Source organism: Apteryx mantelli, chromosome 7 (assembly GCF_036417845.1).
Source record: "Apteryx mantelli isolate bAptMan1 chromosome 7, bAptMan1.hap1, whole genome shotgun sequence".
Taxonomy (NCBI): Eukaryota; Metazoa; Chordata; class Aves; order Apterygiformes; family Apterygidae; genus Apteryx; species Apteryx mantelli.
In genome coordinates, this window is record NC_089984.1 from 44,600,159 (window position 1) to 44,621,080 (window position 20,922).

Sequence of the window (20,922 nt, forward strand, 5' to 3'; positions counted from 1 at the left end):
TTTTTGATCTATTTTTTCAGCAAATGTAAGTGGAATATGAGTAAAAAGAAAAAGGATATGATAAAATCTTCTATTATATAAAAAACATGATTTGCTTGTACCTCTTTCAATTAAATAGATTTTGATTCATGAAATTTTTATCATTCATTTTATTTAAAAAACAATGTTATTGTTAGTTTGACCTGATAAAATTACCGTTCTTTCAGTTTCAGATATTTGCACACAACCACCATTAAGAGATCAGTGAAATAAGTAACATCTAGGTATTTGTAAGTGGTTTGTAAAAGTTCACTCAAGTTGAAATAGTCTTGATCTTGTCTTTGTAACTTCTGTTACCAGTTTGTAAGAGCACCGCAGTATTCCTAATACTTAAAATATTCTGAGCAGTTAATTTCCAGGAAATGGTATATTTTATAAAAGAAGAATCTGTGACACAAACAGTCGGACCTACTGCATTAGCATTAGATGTATGGTATCTGGCATTAATGCATTAAAATCCCTACACACACATTCTGACAGGTTTTCAGCTATGTAAAAAGTATGAAACTACTGTCTTGCAAATATTTCCCACAAGTGAACTTCAGGAGAGGGAAGTCTGTTATTTTTGAGAAAACAAGTAGAACAGCTGAAGCTATTTGTACTAGAATTTACAGGTAAGATTTTGAAACTTTTAACCAGTTGTTTGTTTTGATACAATGATATCGATAATACACAGTTATTTAGGATTTTACTGAGCCCTGTGTATCAAAGACTGTTTTTGTAAACCTGAGAAATAGTTTAATGTTTTGCTCAGTTTTGTGTGATCCTTGCTTCACTTGTGCATGTAAGACTTAGACACATGTTTTAAATTGTCGGCATCATAGTTCTGCAGTGAGCGGAGCCTGGGCATCCATGACGATTGCCACCGCTGTTAGATGATGCTGAAGCACTGAAAGGAAAACTAACGACCCGCCGGAAGTTCTGCTACTTCCTCTCAGGGCTGATTTTTAAAATTGGAAAAAATGCGGTTTAAGATGAAACTTTAAATTTCATTGTCATTTTGCTACATCAATCCAACCGTACAGAAACACATACAAACTCAAAAAACCCCGAATTCCTTAGGAAAATGCTGAGCGACTCTGAAAAAAACGAATTCGTAAGGGTAAGTAAGAAACAGGGATATCTGTAAATATAACCTTAAGTACCTCTATTGAGGGCTTGTTTGTTTTGTTTTGTTTAAGAGTTTTCAGAATCAAGGCAATCAGAAACTTGTGTGCACACAGTTCTGTTCATTTGGATTCTGACCTTCCGTTCCCGGTTGTAGGGAACGGGAAGGAGCAGAGGAGGAGAGGCGCTATCACTTGGAAGAAGCCGGCTAACCTGAGTAGTGTCCATAGCTAAAACAATGCAAAAACCGGTACTTGCGGAGCTGGGTTACCCTAAACTGTAGACAGAATAAATATTATTTTTTGTCTCTTCTGAAAGTGCATATAGTACATAGTGAGGGGTGCTTTACTTGGCTGAGGGATGATTGAAATACGTAGATTTTGAAGTGCTGTGCTTATGAATAAACTGTGCTTCCCCACAGCTCCAGTCACCTGATTTGTACTTCTAATTTTCTGCGTAAAGGAAATCAGAAGAGGGATTTCAGAGAAGACATCAGTGTTTAACCTGTGTTAACATCTGCAGGGTAGGAAGAACTTCAATTGCAGCTTCGTAGCTAGATTGAATGAGTTAAGGACACTAGTTCCTTTAGTTTTTTTAGGTAATGACTGAAATTCTCTCATCCCCAGTTTGGAGTTTAGCTACGTTAGTAAACATAAGCTGTACATGATGGAATTTTATGTGGTTTTTAGTTTCTCCCTTGAGATGGTCTTTATTCAGACTGATCTGACACTTCATGTCATGCGGTAGAACATGTTGTTTCTCGAGTTCTTGGCCCTCCTGGTTTAAAACACACAAAAAAGGGGGGGGGGGGGTGTTTAGTGCTGCTTGGCCTCCCTTCTTATTTGTTGTTAATGGGTCATGCCTGCTATACGGGGTGGGGTTTTGAGGCTATAAAATGCATTGCTAGGACTCCAAGCCGCTATCTCAGACCTAAGGATTTTCCTCCATGGCTTGGTATCTTAGTTATTTTGCTTGGTACCTTCCTTTTCCGTGAGGTGGAAGTCGCGTTTTTCAGTTCACCCCTTCGTCTCTCCCCGCTGTCCAAAGCAAGCTGTTACCGAAGCTTTGAGGCTGTCGTCATCTGTCTTCTTCTCAGGTCTGCCCCCGCCCGCAGCACAGAGGAGCGCTTCGAGCGTCGCGCCAAGCCCGCGAGATCCGGCACGAGGTCCTCGGGGCTTCGGAGCGAGCCCGGGTGGATGGCTCTCGTCTTTCGGAGCCGCCGGCTTTGCGTCGGACCGACACGCGCTGCTTGCTCCCCGGCGGGGAGGGAGGACTCGGCTGTTGGCGCTTCGGCCGCTGGCGTGGGGATCCTCACGGTGAACCTGCTCTAAGGTAAGGCTTCTGTGCTCTAGAAGCTGAAAAGGCCCAAACAGACCTGTCCTTTGTAAAGAAAGCTCGCTGCTTAATGGGGACGGGGTAAAAATTAGGATTAAATTTCTGTCCTTTTCAAGGCTGTAAGGATTGTATGGTCCTTTCCGTAAAGGCTTTTGTAATATGCTTTTGTGCCTAGGAAGCGCTATTTTTAGGCTCAAGAGTCAGAGAAATCATCTCTGTTCAGCTTTTAACCACAGGTCCTTGCTTTGTACCCTGTCCAGAGGCCATATCTAGAAATTAAATAACCTTTCAGACTCTCCATGACAGAGGCGTGCAAGGACTTTCCCGTGCAACCGCCCTGGCCTGGAATTACAGAAAGGGGAGTGAGCAATATTTTCCTATGTGCAAAATTACTCCTGCATCACCCAGTAAAACCCGATGTGGGGTTTTTTGATCACCCCCATCCCCCCCCTTCAAATATTTTAACTGTTGGCTATTGGAATGGTTTCAGGGACGGTAAGAGTGAGGATCCACCACTTCAGCAGTGGTTATCTAGATCCTGTTGTCTGAGGGTGGGGGACAATCCCCCACCCTCAATGAACGAAAACTTGAGAAGATAAGTGAGCAGCTCCTTGTGAACAGTAATCCATAGCCCAGCAGACGCTGGGTGTCTACGATGACAGCCTGTAGTCAGGACCAAAAACCCTGTGTATCCAAATTCATGAGGAAGTACTTTAGGGATAAACACTCAAGAAATTTGTCTCTGAAAATTTAGTGAGACGCTACTCTTTCTCTCTGATCTCTCCACCTTGCAAACACCAAACATAGTTGGAAAGGAATTTATCTTTAAAGCTGGGGGGGGGGGGGTCAGGAGAGGGGGAGCCAGAAGCTACTCTGCAAATCATTAGTCCTCAGCATGATATAAGTTTGTTAATCAGCTGTATATAAAACACCTGTTTTTCACAGTACGTTGTTGTCCTGTCCTTTGCATCCAGAGTCTTTAAACGTTGTTGTAGCCAGGCATAACGCAGGTAAAATTGGTCCACGTGCTAATCAGTCCTTAGTTTAGAGGAACAGGCCCATTCAAAACTGTTCACTGTTTGAATGATGGTTATCTGGTGTCTGAGGTATTCAGAAGAAGGAGCTGTAACTCAATGCAAAAAGGTATCAGCCTTTTCCTAGCACCTCAAGATTGGGTTGTATTCGTATACACAGGTGTTGTGTCCACATGTGTATAAACAGCTAAACACAACCGCTTTGCGGTGGAGGCCACAGGGCATGCTGATGCCTTTCTCGCTCTTGCGGATTGCTGTGCTCTGCACTGATTGTATATAACTGTCTAGTTAACTCGCTTGTGAAATAAAGGTCTTCTCTGTATTATGACGAGTTTGATCCAAACTCCTGTGATGCTTATAAAACTAGTGTTAAGAAGCCTTGAGTACTATTAGTTTTACTGTTTTGCATAATATTTCAAAATGCTTGTTTAGCGAGAGTTTTACTTTCTCCAATTAGAGTGGAGTACAAATAGAGACAGTTTTTTGCTTGGTCGACCTATGGTTTAATGCAAGGTGGTTGTCTTTGTATCTGTGTGAAAAGGGACAAAGGCAGAGACTCTAAGTGCCTGTTTTCAGGTTAATGTGTTGCCACTTCCGCATTATTCCTAGGAAGGAAACTCTATGGGGCAGCAATTGTTCTTTCAATCCACTAATTCACCCTTTTAATACTACACAGTTTTTTCCCCCACTAACCATGACAACTAAAATGTGTGATGATGATGGCTGCTAAAAAGCTTCCCCCCACACACACATATATCAGAAAGAATAGAATATATAAGGAAAAAAAATTTCATAATTTTCATACGTCTTTCTACCCCTAGCTTTAGTTAGGAAACCCTTGTGAAAGCCAAAGCAAATATATAGCTGTTCCTCAAAGGTGAATGTGAAGCTGTATTGATGCTTTTAATTTGGGAGGGAAGGAGGGACTTGCAAAGCGGGAATCAAAAAAGGCTTGAGAAATCTGATCCGAATGGAACGAGGCCACGTTAGCATGTCCTTTTTCAAGCACTCCCGAATCACACAGTGACCCCTTTGTTTCAGCAACCGGCTGGACGGATGAGTTGTTTGCAGAAACGCAGACATGAAGTATGTGTGCTATAAATAACGGTGTAACAGCCGTAGTGCTGTAAGACTTAGCCTTCTCTGGTCATGAGTAATGCTGAAAAGGTGGAACTGAGGGAGCCATCTCAAGAGCATAACACTGTCAACTTCAGCTCAGAGCTCTCCCTTCGTCTCAAAGTAGAGGGATTTCCCCACCCCACCCGTGCTTTTGCACAGACAAGCTTCTACAGTTGGTGTAGCTTCTATCAGAGGAGTAGCTGCTGTGCGAATAGCCCACCAGTAAAACTACATCCTGGGAGCTAACTCTTCTCTCTCCTCTTCCCCTAGACACTAATGGAGGCATCAGTACTCTGCAAATCTCCCTCCGCTCCTTGATACTAATTTCTGCCTTATCCAGTCCCTCGGGTATTACAAAAGCAAGCAGCATCTAAAACAAGCTGTAAGCCATAGCTTTGCATCGAAAATGGTCTGACTGATGGGTTGTCGATCACTTGCAGTCTCCAAAATTGCCACCGGTTCACATGTGCTGACATAGTGGCTCCCCACTGACTCTATCATGCACATCTAATAAACCCAGTTATGGACGTGGCTGAACTAAGTGATCTCATTCATATTCCTTCAAATCTGTAACTTAAGCTTGTGGAAACCACAAGATTGTTGTCCCTGAAGTGAATAGCATGACATCAGGTGGCTGAAACTCCTGGGTTCAAAGAGTGTTTAGACACATTATTGGAAGAAAAATTGATTGGCACCTATTAATCGAAAGATACCATCTCTCTTCCAGTGAACTGCACTGGAAAAGTATCTGTGGTATATCTTTACACTTTTGTTCTCTTTATACTCTGCACTGGGCATCTTCGCATGCTCTGCATCCAGGTGGACTTCTGCTCTTACTCAGTTTGGTTGTTCTTTTTGTTTCACGTGTGGCCCAGCTGCCATGTGGACACTATGGGACAAGTGGGAGGCTGTGGGAAGCTCTGTGCAGCTTTCCTCAGACAACATGACAGGGAATATATGCCACTCCAGACCGTGTTAATAAGAGGCTCCCCTAAGCAAATCTCCTTCTCTGAACGCTGCAGAGTATGAAGGGTACATGTAGAAAGAGCAGAAACTGATTTTTGCAGCAAGTCACTTCAGTTCTATCATCGGAGAAACTGTCATTCTTGGAGCTCAGCTACTGTCTTTGCCTTCACTGATGTCTGATGGTGGCTCTTGTACAGTAGGCTTACCACAGACCCAGCCTCACAGTGTCCTCTGCGGTTGCAAATGATACATGTCTCGGGAGCAGTCAGCTTGGCAAGTACACCAGTGTTTGTTGCAGTTTGATCCCAGGACCCGACTGCTTGGGCTTTTGAGTCTACTCTTTGCTCATGATGGTAACGTTCCACTAGTAAAGCAAAGCATGCTCAAATGCAAAGCTTTAAACCCGTGCAGAAGAACTACTTTAAAACTGCAACAAACTGATTGCTGCTCCGCTGTTGCTAGGCTTCTGGAGAAAGAATGGCCTTCTCCTGCATGCCTTGAAAGCCTTTGGTGATAGCTTTCAAGGGACTGTGGAAAATGCATGGATTCCTGATAATTCTTTCATGACTTCCTTTTTGTATCATAAGTTTTTATACCACAGTCTCAGTGACAGTATTTCTGGTGTAAAACTATGTATGCTGTGATTCTTCAGTGGGCCCTACACCTGTTCCCCGCTGCCCGTGGCATAAGCTGGCTAAGTCTATAAGCATTAAAAAAGACTGACAAATATATTGCTTTGAATAGGACTGTCTTCCTTCTGTGAGGGTGTACTCTGACTACAGCTCTCTGGTGCCTTAACGGAATCTGTGTGGTTATGAAATACGTCATCTTCTCTACCTCCACCTTGTGTCCATCTTTTGTGGATTTTCCATAGTTCCTGTGTAATAGTTCATGCCAGGAACATGCACTACACAGAAGAGAACGTTGAACAGAAGGCAGAGCGAGACAGATGCCTTCCCCAGCCTCGATGCCGGTGCTAACGTTTCCACTGATAGTTTGTGATGTGAACCACTGCATGCTTTGAGCAGAAATGAGCCAATTTCCAAGTTGTGCCTCCCATTAATAATGATTTCTGTGAATGTTCACTGGGAAAGGCAGTAGTATCCTCATTCTGTAAAACCTTCAGGCAACCACCATGCATATTTATTCCCACAGCCAAGTTCTCCAAAACTTACTTCCCAAAGTGCTTGATTTCCATTTTCCATGTTCAATTAGATTTCCAGATGGATTACCCTTAGTGACTGAGGAGCTGCCCCAAACCTGCAGATCATATTTGTTACCCAAAGAACAATGCTGTATTTATCAATTGTACCTACAAAACTCTAAGTACTGTTTTCTACTCTGTGCCCACAGCTAACGCGCCTTCGGTTCCAGAAGGATCCCCCTGTGCGTTGTTGTTAGTGCACGATCTACATCAGGAAGGCTGGAACCCAACCAAAGTGCTAGAAAGCACCTGGCCTTGCAGGGCTGAACATCTGGAGGAGAACAAACTGTCCAGAGAATCCAAAGAGCAAGAAGAGAAAACAGTACTGTCTATATTGTTTTGATGTCTATAAGTAAGACTTGGAAATAAGTTCTTCTTTCTTGTTAAATTATTATATTCTTGTCTCTTTAAAAAATAAAGCTCTTCATACTGAAACTGTGCTGTTAAACTTATTTATGCCATGACTGTTGGGGGTTTTTTAAAAGAAAATAAGTTTAGTTGTAACACTGCTGACTGAATTTTCTGTTTCCTCTGGTATTACATATGAGGATCAAATGGCTAAGTCTTCAGTGCAATTTTTGTGAATTACTAGCATGTTTAAGACATTTTTAGGCCCTATCTTTCAGTATACTATTTGTCCACTGGTTATAATTCCTTTTTTGAGAAGCCTCTGCATGCTAAATCAATGTTGAAAACACATAGGCAAAAGGCAAACATTTGACCATAGAAAACTGATGTAGATCTGGAAAAATGTCTTAACCAGTATTTCAGTAATGACATTTTGTTAGTTTAATGATACCATGGTGACTAGGTTTGTTTTTTAATCAACCTTGCTTCTTTGAGTCATGTTAAAAATAATTATATATTGATTTAGTTTGGCTCGGGGCAGCCTAAGAATTTGCTACTACGTATAAGTATAAACCTCTGATACAGAGTGGCCCATATGATGATTTTTAAGTGTTATACAATGTTGCTTTTTCTGAGATGAGTAATAGTCACTTTTGGCATGTCATATAAATACAGTGGATAATATATTGAGTACTAGGTTGTCTGAATGAGGATCTTAAAAACATGGGTAAATAAAGTGATAATGTCTTTGTTACAATCCTTGTGGAAGTCAAAGAGCTCCAGGTACTGAGTTCGTCATTAGTACCCCTGATTTCTTGCTGCTTTCTTTTCTTTCACTACAAATTAAGGAGGAGTAAAGATTAAATGTATAGCTACCTCTAAAGACCTCATTCATTGTGCATAATCTGAAAAAAGTTGACCATCTGCAAATGCCTCTGGGATGAAAGAATATTGCAAATAGTCAAGACGTTCCACCCCTCCACCAAACCAGAGGTAATTTAGTCCTTGAATAAAAGAATGGTGGAGTTGTGGTGTTATTAACAGGAATTAGGGCTGGAAAGCACAGAGGAGCTGGTGGGGGGTTTTGCAGTATTTTTATGGAATCTATATTTTCTTTGAATTTATATGCAGTAGTACGTATTAAAAGGGTAAGTTTTTTTTTAATCAAGGGGGAGGAAGAGGCTGATCTAACTACCGTTCAAATATCAATGTGTTTTCAATACTATTTGGGGGGAACACTGACTATTTTAAACAAGCTTAATTCCACTGCAGTTTTGCTCCAATTAAGAGATATATTCAAGCAATTAATCAACTGATTTTTCACACATGGTTCAACTCAGTTATTGGTCTCCAATGTCCTGTATTTGTGCTGTGGGAAAGATTATTTAGAAATCAAAATAATCCTATAAATCGAGTTCTCTTGCACACATATAGACATGCAGTATGCAAAGATAGAACCTGCTTCTCCTGTAAATGGTATGCTCTTAAATACATCCACGTGAGACTTTCCGATGGCCTTTACAGGATTACGTCTGTGGAAAGCTAAGCATGTGTCTCCGCTGGATTAGGGGCCACATAAGGCCACTGCTTGCCTGGATAACAACAGCCCAGTCCCACACCTGTGATGATGTGACTTGATGACAGGACATGAACCCTACATGGTATTGCAAGGTGCCCCCTAACCAACAAACAGATTTTTTTAAATAACACTGCAGTTCTGTTTTAAGCACAGAAGAAAAACTCTATGGTTACAGGACAAAAAACAAGCAGAAAGCAAGTTTATTTTTAAATGATGATGCTGGTACAAAGTAAAACACACATTTGAAAGTTCAGTGAGTTTTATTTATTGAATGACTCCTCTTGACTGCTTAGCATTATTCAAATTTAAGAATTAATTAGCAAAAAAAGTTTTATGAAAAAAAATTCTTACTGATTTGCCAGTCATGCAAATAAACTTAGTGTGAAACTGTGTCCTGTTCAAGAGGACGATAGATATCATACAAAGAGCCCTGTCTAATGCTATTTTCAACCTTTATTTTTAAAGGCTTAAAGAAAAAGGAATGGGAAAACTCTGAATATCTATGAGGAACCTTTTTATTTAAATATATAAAACTTACGATAATTTGGCAAACATCCATTCTTCTCATTAAACAAGATAAAATTATTGAATGAAAATGCATTCCCTTAATACAAACAAATAAGCAAGCAAACCTTTCTTTGAATCTATACAGGGATGAGGCAAGTTTAAGATGCAAATTTATTTTACAGATAAAAAGACTGAGAAGCACTGGTCTGCAAGAAGAAACAACAGAAGGAACTTCTGCAGTTTGGGAGTTAAATAACAGCCTTTGCAAATGACACTATGGGATATTAAGGTTCAAGTTTTAATTTAGACTGTTGTGGATCATATTCTAAACTAATAAAAATTGGTGAAGTTTTACTGATATGCTAGTTTCTTCAAGCTGATCGTGTCTTTTAACATTTCATGTCTCGCGTAAAATGAAAAAAGAGCTAGGCAAAATCTTAAGTAAATGAGGAGTTGCCTCAAATGAGGCAAAAGCTTTCTCTGAATTCCTGTATGTTACATAAGGCCACACATTCTTCTGGGCTAATCCCTTATTGTCATGATTACATTAGCAGTGAAGAATATTCACATCTATGAAGTATAAAGAAACAGCGGTTTAGATGAAGATCTAGCTGAATCACAATTGCTATATTAAAGCTAAGGTTTTGTTTTTAAACATCAAGTTTTTAATTTTCAAAGATATTTCACTACAAAGCAATATAACAGCTGTAATCTGTCTGAAACATGCTTTATGAATTGATCCAGAAGACTATACGTTATACCTTAGCTTTAGCATCTCTTCTCCCACTCTTACTAAACTAGGAACACAACATTTACAGAACAGATACACACGGATCATGTAGCCATTGCTAGCACTGAAGTGTCTGCTGTTTACCTCTTGTATTCTTTGATGAATATTTTCTTCGCTTCAAAACTGGATTTCACCTGCCTTTAGAAAGTACTGCTTGATGCTGTGGTTGTAAGGCGTCTTCCAATGTAAATCCTGAGGGTCAAGGATGTATGGTCAGTAAGTGTTGCATTTCATTTTAAAAGGAATGTACAGCATGTAAGGAACACTTTTTTTTTTTTTTAAACTCATCAGATTACTAGTAATGTAATTTGCAGTAGGAGCAGCAGTGCCTGCTATAATTAAGACAGCAAAACAAGCATCTATTATAAAACTCAGGTTTCAGTTGCTTATGACTTTGTGCATATCCTTGTCAAATAATGCTCCCTATATTCTAAAAGAGATTAATTCTGTGTAAGCTGAGCTGTTATACCTGTTCAGTTTCAGGAAGGCAAAAATCGGGTAAGTATGCCATTAACAAGATCACATTGCTTCAGGAGCTTTCTGAAGTCAGTTTGTCTTTTTTTTTTCCTTTTGTCATCTCAGGTTTTTTTCTATTTGCTAAATACATTAACCTTTCTAAACATCTCATTTTACTGTCATCTTCAGGTACTTTTTACTATTTCTTCAGTTGTTATTTCCCATCTTGGTATGCTTTCACAACTGCCCTCTATTATGTCTTATATTCATTTACTTTCTGCAGAAATGACTGTTTTGAAGTGTAACTATTTAAACTGCTTTTACATTAAGCACTCTGTGAAGAAGTGATTATTGTGGTAGCTATTCTGTACTGAAGTGGAATGTTGCAAGATTGTAGCAATGATGAAAGACACCAGGAAGAAAGTAAGTACTTATGTTACAGAATTTGTGTTCATTCCGGAAAGAAAATTCCGGTATGCTTTTGTTCTATGTCGTGCAGTTACTCATCTTAATTTTGGAAGGAGATAAGAAAGTTGAATTGGTTTCATGCCGCTTTTACAGTCTAATGTGGATGACATCTTGATTTTGTATAGGAAGATCGTCTGTGCCTTCATGCACCCCCAATTACGCACACTACGGGACTAAGGAAGATTGGGGCTGTCCCTCTTTCCAACTGCTGTAGTTGCACAGTCCTCCTGACTACTTTTTCAAGGCTGGGTCCATGCTAGTGAAACACTTGTTCCTTAGAGCTGGTTTCTCCTGTACGTTGTCTGGCCCTAGTAGCCTGCCAAACTCTATGTGTGAAAAGAAAGAGTAAGAAAATTATACTTAGGAAGAAATACTGAAAAGCTGGGACTGAGACTCATGAAATAGTATTGGCATGCTTATGTTGCACTGGATCCTAATCTTTACCAAATTTCCAAGAACACAACTATTTTTCATTTGGTGTGTTAAACTAGAACTAGAATTAGCTCTTATGCCTTAAGTAATAAACAACTTTATTTTCCTAAAAGACAAAATTTGAGGCATTCTTTGTCTTGCATCCCCTCATTCTAAACTTTTGTAGCCTTGATAAGGGTTCAAGATTTATGCAAGTGAGTGAGCAGAGAAAGAGCAGAACCAGAGCTAATGGAAGGTTCCTTGGAAAACAGGCATCTCCTCAGAATTCATCTTCTCCCCTAAGCCCTCTCATGTGGTTCAGTGAACTCGTGGGAGAGAGGCACGGATATGCCTGGACTCCCAACGTTCTTTGTAGGTATCTAGGAATCTACCATGCTTAGCTACAGGCAAACTCTGCTCTTGACTAAAAGATATTTAATCTCTTCGCATTGTGTCCTGCAGGTATTTTTAAAGGAGAAGGATAATCTGAACCCTTAATCATCTAAAGAAAATCAATTCCTGTTTTCTTTGTGTGTCCCCCCTCTGAATGTGGAATTTTAAAATACGATAATCATTTCTTCCTTTATAATTAGTTTTGAGATTAAAAATCAATCTTCCCATGGAACTGATTATGTATGTATAATTATAGTTCATATATATATAAACTGTCTCTTCTTTTGAAAAGTTCTCAAATAGCAAGAAAAGCAGAGAAGAAAAGCTTGATACATTCAGCAATACCACAAGAAGCCAAGCAGGAAACACTTTCTGAAAAAGTGGTCATTGCCCTTCTGTGGAGACCAGTGTACCACTTACCTTTTAGACAAAGAGGAAACAAGGACTGCAAATTAGGTCTCAGAGAAAAGAGGTAAAAAATTCACAGTGAAAATGCTTCTTTTTTAAATGTAAACTTACCCTAGTCCAATGGCAAGCAAATGAGAAAGTAGCAGAGATGGAAGGAAAACTTTTAAAAATTCTGCTGAAAATATGCCCCCTTTCTTCATTACACTTGTATTTCTCATGCTGAGGGTGGCTGTGCGCCTGGGGTGTTTAAAGAGGAATTCCCTAGTTTTGAGGAAGAAAATATAAACACAATATTTAATGAATATGTACTGAAGCTTCTGGAAGTAAAAGCCATATCCAAGTTCATCCAGAAATACTGGCAGCACTCACTTTGGTGGGATGTTCTCAGGCCTGCTGGACCAGTCCCATATCCAATCTGCATTTTTCTTCAGGAGCCTTTCAACTTCTTTCCTCCTTTCAAGAAAATCTTCTTCAGACTAAAACAAAGAAACATTATCAAACGGTACACTGGACTATTATGGCTAGGCAATTATTACTGCAAAACAAATCTTGTGTCCTGTGTCTAAGCACATATGCTAGATTGTACCTCCACAGCTCGCTTGTCCCATCTCTTCCCAATATGATTTTTCCGTATCACTTGTAGTAAAATATTTAGATACTAGATAAAGAGCCGGGTGGGGGTGGGGTGTTGTCTTTCTCCTGTCTTCAGAGCAAGATTTGAACAGAATGGACCAAATGCCATATTTGCTTAGGTAAAGGCTACCCTGGAAATATAATGCCACAGCCCTGTATTTCATCCTCACATAAAGGATCTGAAAATATCCTAAGTCCACGCATCTGAATGACATTTGGCAGAAAAAACTTCTCATTTTGCCTGCATTCAAAGTTATACAGATATCATACTTACCTGATCTGAAGATCCATGATACAAGCCAAATGAAACTAATTCTAGTCTAATAAAGCTACTTGGCTTTTGGGCCAGCATTTGTTCATACCAAGGAAACTTGGACTACAGATGAAGAGAGCCCAGGTCTATCTGCATAAATTTGTGCAGCAAAAAACAACAGTGGCTTCATTTTCAAGGGAATACAGTATAAATACTGAATGAGAATGCAGTTTGCAGCTTATTGCATGTGCATTAAATTGAGTCAAAGTCTTGTGATAAAAACAGTATGTGATCATAAGATTTAAAGTTATATATACACATGTACACTTAAGAACGCAAGTAAAACTGATCAGGCAATTCTAACACTTCTGGTATTTTTCTAACTTTTAATTATTTGATCTCATAGTCTAAATAATGATATTTAAGATATAAGGGGTTTTCTGGTAACATAAAGTGTAACAATGTAATGTAACATAAAAACAATTAATTCACAGTATATGTATTTAGTTTACCTAAAGCTGATAATTCATTCAGTTAGATTCCTGTAGGAGCTGTAGAGATGACTGAAGAGCTTTAGATAGGAAAGGAAGAAGCTGTGGGACCAAGCATGTTATATGTAATTTTTGAGAACCAATTAAACTACATATTATCTATACAGCTGTATAATTTAGAAACTCTAATAAAAAAACTGAAACCCCACTGGGTTAAATGCTGTACTAGCACTGAACACAAAGGCATTCCTTTCTTTAAGAAAGTTTGTAACAGTGGGAAGAAAAAGAATCTAAAAATGAATACAGACAGCCAGGGAGATTGTCAAGGAGACACTAAGATGAGAATATTCAGCACATAGCCAGCCTACAGATGATAAGCCACAGTAATCAAGATAGAGAGAGCTGATGGAAGAAATCAGTGTTTTTAAAATAAGATGTAAAGGTGCTGGGTTTTTTTTTTTACAAGAATTAAAGGAATGACATTGCACATCAGAGCACAAGTAAATCAATGCTGATGATTTTTGCCAGTATATCATACTTTGTTATTTATTTGATGTAGAGGCCGCAAGTGAAATATAATCTTGACTGCTATTTGCTAACCTTGCAATAATCAGTCACAGCTACAGAACATATTTCAATTTAAAGAGAAAATAACAGTATCTCTTTGTACAGAAACAGCGCAGGGAGAAGAATTTACCTAATACAGGAAGTCTTCAGAAGAACAGGGAGACTTACTTAAAGCCATTCTAATACTTCTAGCCTCAAAATGTTTTGTAAGCAAAAATTTTAATATTAAAGCTAGCACCTAATTACTGTGAAGATTTAAGATTTTAGCCTGTTACAATGCAATAAGCTATATATTTATGAAATATGGTTAATATACAGTAAGCTTTTTTCACACTTTTGTCAGTGTGATTCACTAATTTTCTTTGCAAGTATCTAAACAGAAATTGTACAGAATTAAATTGGAAATAATTGTGAATTTTCAAAGCAGTATGTAGAAATGTCCCTGTTAAGTACTAGTTATTAAAATGAACTGGAATTATAAAGCTACTGCACTGCTTTGAAAACATATTTTATTGGCTGTCATGCTTAAGTGACTAGAAATTCTTGCTGCTGTCAAATCTACTCTTTTTTAATTCATAATGCATCTGTGGCAGCACATTTAAAGCAAGTAAAATCTCATTGTGGGAGGTCTGTGACATATATCAAGCAGACAATCAAAGGAAGAGGAGGACACTTCTGCAGGGCAGGTTATCTGCAGAACATTAATGTTTATCTATATATCCATGCATACGTATGTCTCATTGATACATTCCCTGTATACCTCAGGGTAAAATCTGATTGTCCCACAATCACTGATAAGACTTTACTCACAATTGACCTGGTAAGTAGGGAAGAAAAATGCCCATTTCACAGAGGGACCATGATACAGAACATGACTCAAGATCACAAAAAGTTGGAGTCTCAGCAAGATGTTGAATTCTGCTTTCTTTAATACTGGTCTAGTGGTTATCTTCTGGCCTATCTTTTCTCCTAAAAGCTACTGTCGATTCTGAAGATGAACATTTTGATTTGTGGCTGGAAAGAGGCATTGAGAACGAGGCCATTTTGAAAAACAATAGGTTAGGGCATCTAAATTCCTCTGAAAATCTCAGGTTACATATTAAAGAAAAAAAAAAACAGTCCATGCAAATCAGATTCTTAAAAGTACACGTAAAGCCTGATTCTGCAGAGTTTATTCTAGGTTACTAAGTTACTCAGTTGCTTAAGTATTTGCATTATCAGCCTCATCTTTTATTTTCTAATACTGGTTTTCAAACTATGATAAACAGATTTATTCCCTAAAGCAAGGTGAACTTCTTACCTGAAAGCTATTCTTTTCTCCACTGCTGTGACTCTCTATTTCCAAAGCTCTGTTACTGTCTTGAGGTGTCTGGGAACGAGGAGGGCTTGATAAAGAGAGAAGCACAAGAAAGAAAGAGTTCATTATATTTTTTCATGATGATATTCTCTATGGGGTGAACTAAAAGCTAGTGAATGAAGTATGTGCAGCTCTCCTGAAGGAGCTATAGTGCCCTGACCTATAATCCCTAAAAGAATCATCTGTCAACTGGCTATATGATTCATCCATCATATACAGTTAATCTTTGATTTCCTAACTGAATCAGCCAAGAACCTTGCTGCACAGAGCTGGTTTTCAGTAGTGTGAAGATACACCTGTAAGGTTGTAAGCTGGGTATGGCCCACGTTACTTACTAAACACTGGGAAGCAACTGATGGATGATAGTGGGTTTTGAATTGAATTTGAAGTAGCCAGATGAAACTGGGAGGTTCTGCTTCCTACTGTACATTTCACGAGTCTTGTAGTTCCTCTGGTTAAATAAAGTTTAGGCTGCAGACCCCGCAGCCCAGAAAAGTCAAACAAATGAATAAATAACACTGGCTGACATCTATCATCTTTATAGATTTGTATATATACTTCCAGAAATTTGTATATTTTGTTTTTTAGATATTGGACAATTTTTTTTTAAGCAATTAGATATCCTTACAAAACACAAGCTGTTTTTATCATCATCTTTTCCTTTCTTTCGCTCCTGTTTCAGGCAGCAGTGTAAGCAGCATTATATGCTCTTGAGAATGGCATTGACACCGCTTGCACAAGGACCAATCCTTTAGAATAACAGCCACACAGTGCTCTAGATTTTTTTTTTTCCCCCTACTGGAACAAGACTGCTGCTTGTCCACAAGCAGCATGCCCATGGGAAGTTCAACTGCTGCTGCGAACTTCTTTGTCAGGATACACCAAAACTTCAAGAAGACATCTTCATGAGATGTGAGAAGTCTTCTAGTGTCCTCTTGCCTGTAACTCCTTTCTGGTTTCAGGACAGGCTTCTATCCAAGCCCTACTTCAGTATTTAAATATCCATCTTTTAAATATGAAGTTTTCCTGTCTCCTTCTCTGTCCATGTGTATGCATTTGCATATGCACATACTCAGATGCGTGTATACATTTCTGTATCTGTCTTTGCCTCTTGTACATAAAAATGGCTTTGTGTAATAGTGAGCTTTTACTTTGTTTTCAATAAAGCATTTTATGTCTACCTGTCACAGTGCGAACTTTCTCTTGAACTACTTCGTCCAGATTCGTGTTGAGCATCAAGGAGTATTTTCTCCATGTCACCATTGTGAATGGAAATAGAGGCAGGTACTTGTTCTTGGCTTGTTGGCGTCACTGTGTTGCCACTACCATTTCCATTACTGCTGAAGTGGAGTTCTACCCAGGAACCTGTGCATCATAATTGAAAAGAGAACCAGAATAAATCAAGTGGTTTTGCATAAAAGGCAGTAGAACACGAGACTCTTGATCCTCCCCAGTGTGATATTACAGTATGACGTCCAGAAGTACTGGCATTGATATCTCAGCTAACAAACATGACGAACTGCCAAAATGCGTAGGTGCTTTTGTTAGCAAGCTGGGAAGTCTCACAAAACTGAAAAGAAGCTGGTCATACACTGTGGCTGTTTCTGAAGCTAGTAATCTTTTATTTTAATTCATAGAGATATGTGTAATTTTTATTGTTTAACACAGGCGGTAGCCCAAGAATCTAATCTCAAGGACTGACGTACTCTCCCAAAGTTTAGTTATTAATTTACTCAAAATATTTTAGGATCAAGACTCCAGTCTAACTGTGTTTTGTTTAGCCTCTTTTCACTAAACATATTTTTAGGTGTTACTGTTAGGCAATAGGGGATATGTGGCAATGACTAGATCATGTGTTGCTGTTTGCAATATATTTAACACTGACAGTCACATGTTGCTTTGTCTTCTTAAAGTGTTCTGAATAACAACTCTCTTCAGGGCTAGCAGTAACCAACGCACAAAAGGACCCATATCTGTTTTGTCATTTATAAAATTAGCTCAGGGGATATTATTTAAATAACTATATCAATAGGAATGGAATTTACCTAAACAAAAGTTTATGTATGTAAAATTTGACAACAGTAAAAGTAGGTACAAGTATCACGCCCATCATAGGATGCGTTTCAAAGCTCAAAAGCCTGAATGGGAATAAGGAAATATAGCAGTAAATACCAGGAGAAAGAAGGCAGGTGGAACTATCTGAATTGTGGTTAACACAGCAGAAGGGCTGTCTAGGACAAAAACAAGGAAAGGGAGGGACAGAGACAGACATTCACGTTCAGAATGTTCCTGCTCTAGTGCTAAGAGAGGAATTGGACTAGAGAAACAGACTGTGGCAGAGTTCAGAAAGCAAGTTAAATTCAATAAAACAGCAGAAGGAATAAGGAACATAAAGGAATAATGTAATGCAGAAGGAGAGAAGCGAATGAATAGATCTAGTGCAACATATAAACCATAAAAGCAGAAAGGTACTCTGGTTGTGAATAGATTTAAGGTTCGAAAATAAAACTAAAACAGGAAGAACCAAGCTACTCAATTTCCATTAACAACATTAATTTCTCTTCTCTTAAAAAACAGAAGACCACAAGATATTTTGAATGGAAACATTCTGGGTTACTAACTTCTGAAGAAACATTTTTCTGGATAATCTCTCTTTTACTTCACAACTTTTTAAATGACTGATTATCTGGTTGTTTGTCTATATCTGGACAAACTGTTCCCCACCCCAACTTATGAAATCCGGAGCTGTCAGAAGAATGATCAAAACCACTGAAGTGTAAATTAGGGATACTGTCCAACAGGAGCCTCAGTTCCAGCTACCTTGAGAGTATCACCTAATAGGAGTCCACCTGCCCTTGCTCCTGATGCCCCTTCACATGCTACCTCAGCTTCTGCTCCGCCACTTATTATCAGGCTACATGTACTGCACTATAACGATTTGTGTACATGGTCATAAGCTATTTTCCTGTAAAGATGCATATGACTTGGGGTGCACTTCCCACATCACTTTTCAATGAGTATCAGCACTATAGGCATATGTAACAGCTTTACACAGCAAATTAAACTTACTGAACTGAAATCTTTTTGGATACAGCACAGTTAATGTATGATAAAACATGGAGAAAAGAAAGATTACAACAGAAGGACCATAGGATACCTGCATGTTTAACATGTTTCCATTTTTTTCTTTTTCTTTTAGACCTTCTTGTGACTAGGGTTGTGCTACTGTATTGAATTATTGTTTATGCTGTTTATCACTTAAAGATAGCCTATGTTTTCATAAAGTTGGAAATATAAACTGATATGAGCATGGGTAATGTGGCAATGCAAACTGAACAGACTGAGTCATAGCGAAGGATCTTAAGAGAGAATGATGTTATATGATGTGCTTGCCTAGCATATATACTGTGGGAGTACAGATTAGCATAAGAAAAGACAATGAGTTCTGGGAATCTTAATTTCTTAGTATATAGCTTTCAAAAACTGGAGAGATGGATATCTGAAACAAAAAAAACACAACTATAAAAAGTCCACATATACAGAAAGAAGAGAGCATGCCTCTTTAAACTGCTAAAATCACCAAGTGAATCATAGTTTAATACGCAGTTGCACTAAGATCTCCCACCTCTACTGTAAATTCACTCGGTAAATGCAAGATACATGCAGATGACCCAGATTTTTCCTTAAAGGCACATCCCAAACTCTCAATAGCTGGCATTTCTTTTGAAAACAAAGGTTTTGTACCAGGGTGCATATACTTCCTGAGGATCTACCTTAATCTAGCTGACACTTAAATGACAAGACAGAGACACCATGGCTTTTTGAGTTTGATCAGTTCTTTCACCTGAGTCTTAATTTGTCTCTGTTACTAGGAGGCTTTATAGACAGTTTTCTGAGAGGCTACTGCCGGGATTGCTATATAAATCACAAATTAACAACAGAAAGATCTTATTAAATGAAAACCTAGTATTTATATCCAGTTGTCATGCATGGGTTGATCAGGAAGAATATCGTCCTACGCTAGACGCACCGCCTGGGGAAGCGGCATTTAACGTCTTTCTCTTTGCGGCCACGGCAGAAACGGAGCAGGTGGAAGAGCTTAACACCGGCTCCCTGCCCGTGGATATTAATAACTGCGAAATCAGGCCCTCAGCGCCGTGTAAACACACGCAGTTCCGGCGCTACCGAACGCTGCCCCGCAGGACGCCGCCCCCCCCCCCCCCGCGCTACCGGCCCGGCCCCGGCGAGCCCTTACCCTGCAGATTCTCCTCCTGCGGGCTGAGGCGCGACATGGCCCGGTCTCTGCCCGCGACGCGACGGGACGCGACGCGACGGGACGCGCCGCTCCGTTACCTCAGGGGCCGGGGCCGGGGCCGGGGCCGGGCCGCGCGCCTGGACACGCACTGACCGCGCCGCCGCCGGCGCTGCCCGGCCGTGACGTCAGGGGCCGCGCCCGCCTCATTGGCCGCCGCCGCGCCCCCTCCCCCTCCCCCACCGCCGCGCAGCCGTTGGGGCCGTTGGGGCCGTTGGGTTGAGGTTGAGCGGTGGTGTAATGGCTTATCAGCACCCTCGGTGTGGTAAATCGCCGCTGCTGCAAACGGCGTCGGCGTTCCCATCCCGGCCCCTCTGCTCTTTACACGACAGCACGTTCGGAACCGGCGTGAAGATGTTTACCACACGCACGGGCAAACGCGAGGTTCCTGATGTGCGCCTGCTCCTCAAATCTGTTCATAATATCCTATGGGACTGCCTTGTTTCGGGAGTGAAGAATTCAATTCCGGTCAATCAGTCCTAGCATGACTAATTTTATTTATGTATATTTATGCTGCTTATTACTATTCACAACTATTTAACTGCTTCGGCTTAAGTATCTTGAACTATCTGCTGTTAATCTATGGTTTTGGCAATTTAACGTGTTAGTGTTTCGGCTTGAAGATACAGAAGAAAGGTGATCTGCTGTGAATTGGATTCCTTTTCATGAGGGAATTAGAAATTACGTAAGCTTCTGTCTGCCTTTATGTCACTATGAACAGCTTAATATAACTGTGGAGAAAGGAAAACAAAAATTACCTGAGCGGATCCACATACACCCCTCTGATAGAGAAGGTTAGTTGCAAGCTCAGAGGATCACCTAAGCCTCTGAGAGCAATATCGGAGACCTTGGAACGGCCAAGGTCTACAATTGGAAAAATAGCGATTGAGGAAGGAATGGGATGGCTTCCTCAGAGGAGTTGCTCATTTTTCCACTCCATACGTACTCTGTGTTGTGTACCACCTTCATGCTGCCTATCTGCGTACGTACTACAACATACTTCCAACTCGTGTTTGTCAATTGAATACGATGTTTCTTACATAAAATTATGCAGGGCAAATAAAAAGCTGTGCTTGGATTTCAAGTGCAAGCATATCTGATTGCAAAAGCACAAGCTGTGGCCTTGAAACCCGTCTCTGACAGCT

At 39.8% G+C, this 20,922-nt stretch overlaps 1 protein-coding gene and 1 long non-coding RNA gene across 4 annotated transcripts; one reads left to right on the forward strand and one right to left on the reverse strand.

Moving 5' to 3' along the window:
* Positions 1-292: 292 nt before the first annotated feature.
* Positions 293-7,239, forward strand: LOC106489243 (uncharacterized). 3 transcript variants are annotated; one of them, XR_010884676.1, is made up of 3 exons: positions 293-1,669; positions 2,243-2,478; positions 6,954-7,239. It is a non-coding gene; the product is annotated as an uncharacterized lncRNA (long non-coding RNA). The 3 variants fall into 3 exon arrangements; XR_010884677.1 differs by having other exon boundaries at positions 293-1,141; positions 1,568-2,478; XR_010884675.1 differs by having other exon boundaries at positions 293-2,478.
* A 1,673-nt stretch (positions 7,240-8,912) lies between these two features.
* Positions 8,913-19,841, reverse strand: BNIP3 (BCL2 interacting protein 3). Its single transcript, XM_013948433.2, has 6 exons — positions 19,721-19,841; positions 16,647-16,830; positions 15,409-15,493; positions 12,534-12,640; positions 12,276-12,425; positions 8,913-10,220 (listed from the first exon to the last, which is right to left on the reverse strand). The coding sequence occupies exons 1-6, from the start codon at positions 19,755-19,757 to the stop codon at positions 10,169-10,171; spliced, it is 615 nt and encodes a 204-aa protein (XP_013803887.1). The 5' UTR covers positions 19,758-19,841; the 3' UTR covers positions 8,913-10,168.
* Positions 19,842-20,922: the final 1,081 nt, after the last annotated feature.

What these genes read in the sequence shown, in the direction of transcription:
- BNIP3 (XM_013948433.2), bottom strand. Translation starts at nt 19,757, where the DNA reads ATGTCGCGCCTCAGCCCGCAGGAGGAGAATCTGCAGG. An exon ending in GAGAAAAGAATAGCTTTCAG is followed by an intron (nt 12,641 to 15,408) that starts GTAAGAAGTTCA and finishes TCTTTGTTTTAG; the next exon opens with TCTGAAGAAGATTTTCTTGA. An exon ending in CCTGAGAACATCCCACCAAA is followed by an intron (nt 12,426 to 12,533) that starts GTGAGTGCTGCC and finishes CCTCAAAACTAG; the next exon opens with GGAATTCCTCTTTAAACACC.